This window comes from Hordeum vulgare, chromosome 7H, assembly GCF_904849725.1.
Source record: "Hordeum vulgare subsp. vulgare chromosome 7H, MorexV3_pseudomolecules_assembly, whole genome shotgun sequence".
NCBI lineage: Eukaryota > Viridiplantae > Streptophyta > Magnoliopsida > Poales > Poaceae > Hordeum > Hordeum vulgare.
The window spans coordinates 592,559,880-592,566,574 of record NC_058524.1 but is presented as its reverse complement, the minus strand read 5'-3'; the positions used below and the strand labels follow the sequence as shown (position 1 = coordinate 592,566,574).

The window sequence follows — 6,695 nt, the reverse complement described above, 5'->3', positions numbered from 1 at the left end:
TATTCCACCTTTCCTTGCAAGCAGTATCCAAAACGATTGTAGTACATTGGCAGATGAATAAAAGACTACTGAGTATTTCACACAAAAAAATAGTTGTTGTATCATATGGTTAGTGAGAAAGAGTTTGAGGATGATTGGGCGTCTATGCTCGAGAAGCATGGTCTACAACAAAACATATTTCTCACTCAAATATACGAGGTTTGGCTGCATGCCCAATGTTGGACTCAAACGGCTCTTGGCACATGTTGACGGAGTCAATCCCAGTCGTGTGCATGCGCCACTGTCATAGTGCGCACGTGACTGCGCCAGACAGTTGTGCACGCACTACTGCCTACTTTGTATACGTTAGCCGTCACTGTTGCTTTGCAAGCAAATACGGGTAATTTTCAACAGTCTACAATAACAGCATACCGGCTTGGCACTAATCACAACGAACACTCACGGGCCTGATACCGGCCTGCAGGTAGCTCGGCCACCAAAGCGCATTTTTAAAAAACATGTCATTAAAAAAAACTTGAACTTGTCATCCGAATATAAAGTTGCATAACTAAAATTATCATCCTTACGTTATTAAAATAACATGTTATAAAAAATGTTGGATATTGTTATGTGTTTGTATCACACATGTGACATTTATTAAGGTAAACACTACTTTCTTTATGTTAAAATAACTATCTTAATTTTATACTAAATTCAAAATTATATTAAATTTAAGATACATTTATTTTAGAACGGAGAGAGTATTTTGGTAATCCAATATTTTAATCTGTATATACTGATCTGAACGTTATCCGTGCTGCCGAACAGTGATGTTCTCTCTTGGCGTGCGAGCCTGTCGCGTGATGACTCGGCGCCGGCGAGGCGATATGCACGCCACGCCACGCCGGCATGAGCCCCTCCCCACCTGCACTCTTGCCTGGCATCTCTCTCTCTCTTCTCTCGACCTGCTCACCCACTGGTAGTAAGGCAAGCTCCGGCTTCTTCTTCTTCTTCACTTCTTCCTCCCGTTCCAATCGCGAGATGGTATGCTCCAGGTTCACGAGCGATTGATCAGGTGACCCGCGCTTCGGCCTCATCGCTCGTCGAATCCGAGGCCGCCGCGATCGATTCGGGCACGAAGACCCGCCCCACAACCGCCGGTCCGATTGCCGCGACGGAATCGGTGGTGAATCAGCCTGTTGGGTTCCGGCCAAGACCAAATTCCCGATTTTTACTGCAAGTCTGCAAGGAGATACAGAGTGAGTGAATCCCCTCCCTCCCCTCCCGTGCGTCGCTTGGGTCCTTCCCCTCTCCGACGACGCATGGGTTGGTTCTGATGTTTTCCGTTTGTGTTTCCTGCAGCAAACAGTCCTGGACTCCGCACTCCACTGATACGGTGATACCTGATAGATAGCAGCCGCGAGCGAGCATGGGCGGTGTTGGATGGAGGAGGCTTGGTTCCAAGCTGCAGCAGAGATGGGGCTGGGACTGGGAGAGCCGCCTCCGCGCCCGGGGCTACTCTTCCGCTCCTGCGCTTCCACCCCACATGGAGGTTCTTCCTCTTATGATTTACTCCTATTATGTTCATCTCGCGTTCTTGCCTGCAGTGTCCACATCTGAATGCTTAACCACTTCCTCTCTGCTTGTATCACCTGAAACTTGAGTTGAGCAGAGCTTAGTTGAGAAAAATAAAATATGGGAGGAGCTTTGATCTTTGGTCAATGCATCATTCTGATTTAGGATAGACACCGACCAGCATTGTAAACTGCTTCCTTGGTTTATGAGCTGTTGACATGCTTTGCAGAGCGTTGGATTCATAGGGCTTGGGAATATGGGCTCCCACATGGCAAGGAACCTGGTGAGGGCTGGATACAGAGTGTCAGTTCATGATATGTAAGCCCTTCTTGCCAACTTCCATTTTCTTTTTGGTGGTCCAATGTTCGTCCAATTATTCCTTGTTCAAAAGTGATTATATATGTAAAAAAGGCACATAGCTCAGTCTAACGCGTGTAGTTCTGTGGTTGTCTTAAAACTGTTGTTAGACCATCCAACAAACACTGAATCTGTGATGTTCAGAAATGAGGATGCCATGAAGAAGTTCTCGGACGATGGAATTCCCACGAAGCGGTCGCCGCTTGAAGTGTCTGAGTCGAGCGATGTCGTAATCACCATGCTGCCTTCCTCTGCCCATGTAAGTTGGTTTAGGATTTTTTTTTTATGTGAAGGTAGTGACTCACAAGCACTAGTTGTTACTTGAGTTATACCGAACTCCTTTACCAGATCAAATGCTTAGTGCTACGAGGCTCTTTTCAGGTCTTAGATGTATACAGTGGTCGGAATGGCTTGCTCGGTAATGGGGGCCGCCTTGGACCGTGGTTATACATAGATTCATCCACAGTTGATCCTCAGACATCAAGAAAGATATCTATGGACATGTCAAGATGCAGTTTAAATGAACAGAAAGGTTATGATCTGCCATCATACAGAATCTCCATTTGAAATTAGCAGTTGAAAACCTGAATACTTTCAGTGTACGCCTGGAAAAGATGAAACCATCAATGGTCTTAACTGCATCCTTATCTGTCCCCAGCAGCAGTTAACACTAGAAAGTAGAAACGTATCTGCACATTTGAGTTATGCATGTGCGCTTTTCTGTATCTTCAGGCTATGCCGGAAAACCGATGCTGCTGGATGCTCCGGTGTCCGGAGGTGTTCCTGCTGCAGAAGCTGGGACGCTAACTTTCATGGTACCGTTCCTTGCTTCGCAGAACTTATTGTTACCACCAGGAAAATACTGAGACTTTGTTGGGCGAAAAACTAGTATATTCAGTAGAAGGGCTTGTGTCTTACTCTGGTGCAAAGGAATGATATATAGGTGGGTGGTTTAGAAGAAACATACATAGCAGCGAAGCCGTTACTTCTCGCAATGGGCAAAAAGCTAATCTACTGCGGCGGGGCTGGTAATGGCTCGGTAAGTTTGATTTACTCCAGCTCTTTACTGAGATTTCTTTACATAATTTTTTATGCACAGGTGATTCAAACTCACTTTTGAAATGTACTTTTAAGGCTGCAAAGATCTGTAACAATATGGCCATGGCTATCAGCATGCTTGGGGTCTCTGAGGCCTTTGCTCTTGGTCAGAATCTCGGGATCAAAGCAAGCACTCTCACAGATATATTCAATTGCTCTAGCGCCCGATGCTGGAGTAGGTATTGTCTCCCTATCACTTTATTGTTGTTTGAGAGGCATTAATATTGTCTTAGCTTGTTCAAAAGTTAAATTATGATGATGGACCATAATTTTCTATTCAGGTGTAAATGTGTAGTGACATTTTTTTTACTGAAAATTCTCATCTTGAGCTTATGCCTATAAGTTGAATGATCTGAAGTTATAATTTTTTACGCTCCTTTTGGAGCTAATTCCAAACAGTGACACATATAACCCAGTTCCTGGAGTAATGGCAGGAGTGCCATCGGCGAGGAATTATGACGGTGGTTTCACCTCCAAACTAATGGTATGATTCAAATGCGACGCACAATGTTATGATCGTCGAATATTTAATACTCCCTCCGTACCATAATATAAGACGTTTTAGCAGTTGATTTGAGCTGCTAAAACGTCATATATTATGGGGCAGAGGTAGTATAAGTATATTGCTTGGTAAAAGAAAATTTGTCTCAAATCCTGTGTGTAATCACATCAACATGTTTTGTAATGGTTTCCCTTACCAAAAGAAGTGCAAAAGAATGTAAACCAACTGTGCAGGATTATCATACTTAAACAGTGCTCACACTTCATTGTTTGCATTCCTCTGCAGGCTAAAGATTTGGATTTGGCTATGGCCTCTGCATCTGGAGTTGGCTTCAAATGTCCCATGGGTTCTGAAGCACTTGAGATGTAAGATTATTAACAAAAGAAAGTTACAGAAAACCTTACATTTCACCTCTTCTTTTGCTGCATGACTAATCACTAGTTTCTGCAGTTACCGGAAGTTATGCGACGAGGGCTGTGAATTCAAGGATTTCTCATGCGCGTTTCGCCACTTCTACACCGGCAAGGATGAGAAGTGATCCCTGTAGCTATCCCAGCAAACTCAACACTGGTCGAAATAAAACAATAATGTTCTCCAATCGATTGAATTTAGGTGTTAGTTGAACAGTGCCCAGACAAGGTTTTGGAAAATAAATATAGGTACCGATCTGCATCTCTTTGTACATAATGGTTCATTTCTGTCTGCTTGGACTCTGTTAATAAAGTTCGTCCGTACCCTTGCAGAAGGCTGAAATAAAGTGGACCTTTAATTTAGGTACCGATTATGTTGTAAATATTCTCACCACTTGAAACTAAAAAATCAACAGAAAGGACTCCACCACCGGATATTCAAAAGGGGACTGATCTGCGCCGGCCCAAACTTTCGGCCGGCCGCGCGCGAGCCGCAGGATCCACCAACCCCGCGTCGTTCGCACCGTTGGATCCGCATGCAACATTTTTTTTATGCAGCAAAATTTCGATGCCATGCAGCAATTTTTTCAACGGCTGCAACAAAAAACAAAATTTGTAGCAAAAAAAATATCTACGTGATCGTAGCAAAAAAACGAAGTTGATGGTACGTGGTAGCAAAAGTTAAATGCCGGTTGTAACAAATATTTACGTGACGTGTATGCAACTTTTTTAGTGAACGGTTGCAGCAAAACATGATGCCGATTGTAGCAAAAATTAACACGGTTGTAGCAAAAGTAAAAAACATTAATTGTAAACGAAAAATCCGACAAACTGAAGTTGCAACCAAACGTATATGCAGCTTTTTTACTGGGACGAAATGTAGTAAAAAAAATGCTTCCAGCAAAAATGACGCTGGTTGCAACAAATTTAGACGAAAAAAGTTGCATCCACTAACCAGAGAAGCGCGCGGGTGGGAAAAATGTTACATGAGCCCGCGCGCGTGAGGGGGCGACCGACGCATCGGTTCGGCCGGCGCGCGAGTGAGAAGCGTTTCCCTATTCAAAACGGTGCTTAGGCTCATACGCTCTGCAAGAACATGAAAATAAATAAGTAAATAAATAGCAAAGGAAAGTAAAGATAGAAAATCTGATTTTTTACACAACAAACATGTTCATGTCTTCTACTCCTTTCGTTCATAAATATAAGTCTTTTTAGAGATTTCATTAGCAGACAACATGTGAATGTATATAGACATACTTTATCATTTTATTCCGTATGCAGTCTTTATTGTGTATCTCTAAGAAGACTTATATTTAGAAACAAAGGAAGTAGTTGTGTACAAACTTATGTTTTAAAATGACACGTGTGGTGATCTTGGAAAAAAAAACAGCGTTCTAGGGTTTAAAAAACGCTTTACATGTCTTTCTCCGTACCACCTTCCCAACGCAACGCAAATACACTAGCAATTGCAATAAAAGGGGTTAGGTAATCCATATAAACACCTCAGCAACTTTTTTCACGTGCGATGTAAAAAGTCAACATATGGATAGGCTTAGAGGTATGACTCAATAAGTAATTTTTTGAACTCAATATCTTACCTCCAATCCATGTTAAATTTGCACTAGCCAACGCAATCAAAGCCCAAACTAATAAAAAGGGCCAGCCAATCTACATATATACTTCAACAAAAACAATCCTATTCATGGGCCTACTCGTTAGAAAGAAAATATAAAAATATATTAAGCTAAAGCCAGCCTCTTTTTCGTGGCATGGAGTGTAGGACTCTAACCAAGTAAACCATTTATCAACATATTTTCCCAAACCCGAGAGGTGTCGGTGTAGCCTCTTCAGCCTTGGTGAGGCCATGGCGGTGATTGTCGGTCGCCTCTGCGTCCACATACAATTTTCTTGCTTGTTGAACCTCTTTGGGTCACTCATCTTCTCGGATCCGGTTTAAATTATCCGCGTGCAAGTCATTTCCCTATATCAAACAACAAGTTTGTTAGATTTTTTGAAGTAGGAAATATTTACACGAGCATGATAGTTTGGAGCCCGGATTTTTGAAAATAATAATAATAATAATGATACTTTGAAGTTGTATATACCAGTATAATTTTCATTAATAAATAGTTTTCTTTGATTTAAAAAAATGTAGATCTCTAAGTAGAAAATAGTACCCTAGTAAATCTGTTAGATCCATATGCCTGTCTCTCTTTTAGCCCACAAAAAGACATACTCCCTCCGTCCCAAAATAACTGTCTCAAGCTTAGTACTCCCTCCGTTCCTAAATATAAGACTTTTTAGAGATTGTACTATAAACTACATACGGATGTACATAGACATATTTTAGAGTATAGGTTCATTCATTTTGCTCCGTATGTAGTCTCCTAGTGAAATCACTAAAAGGTCTTATATTTTGGAATGGAGGGAGTACAACTTTATACTAGAGCTAGTACAAAGTTAAGACACTTATTTTGGGACGGAGGGAGTATTTCTTATCTTACCTTACCTACTAATAAAGCAAATAGTGCTTCTTCCGTATGTCATCCAAATTGCCCACCAATGCCACCTATAAGTTATAAAAAACGTTTCAAACAGGAAAATCACCGGACTGGGCCGGCCCATGTAGGCACCTCCTATATTACGCTCTGGGCGTTGGAAAAAGATGCAGCACACTTGTTTGGGCCGGCCCATGCGTGGGCTCCTGTTTTTTTAGTTTAGTTTTTTTATTTTTCTTTTCAGTTCCATTTTATTTTTCTACTTTAAATAATTTA

General features: G+C 41.7%; 1 protein-coding gene across 4 annotated transcripts; it reads left to right on the top strand.

Moving 5' to 3' along the window:
- The first annotated feature begins 858 nt into the window (after positions 1-858).
- On the top strand, positions 859-4,463 carry LOC123411372 (probable 3-hydroxyisobutyrate dehydrogenase, mitochondrial). 4 transcript variants are annotated; one of them, XR_006613253.1, is made up of 12 exons: positions 859-1,238; positions 1,342-1,531; positions 1,784-1,872; positions 2,056-2,170; positions 2,293-2,443; positions 2,644-2,726; positions 2,855-2,950; positions 3,046-3,188; positions 3,409-3,493; positions 3,797-3,876; positions 3,962-4,170; positions 4,338-4,463. XR_006613253.1 is itself a non-coding variant. In XM_045104308.1 (11 exons), the coding sequence occupies exons 2-11, from the start codon at positions 1,409-1,411 to the stop codon at positions 4,047-4,049; spliced, it is 1,053 nt and encodes a 350-aa protein (XP_044960243.1). In that variant the 5' UTR covers positions 859-1,238; positions 1,342-1,408; the 3' UTR covers positions 4,050-4,284. The 4 variants fall into 4 exon arrangements, 2 of the variants coding, with proteins under 2 accessions (XP_044960243.1, XP_044960244.1); XR_006613252.1 differs by lacking the exon at positions 4,338-4,463 and adding an exon at positions 4,255-4,284; XM_045104308.1 differs by lacking the exon at positions 4,338-4,463 and having other exon boundaries at positions 3,962-4,284.
- The last annotated feature ends 2,232 nt before the right edge of the window (positions 4,464-6,695 follow it).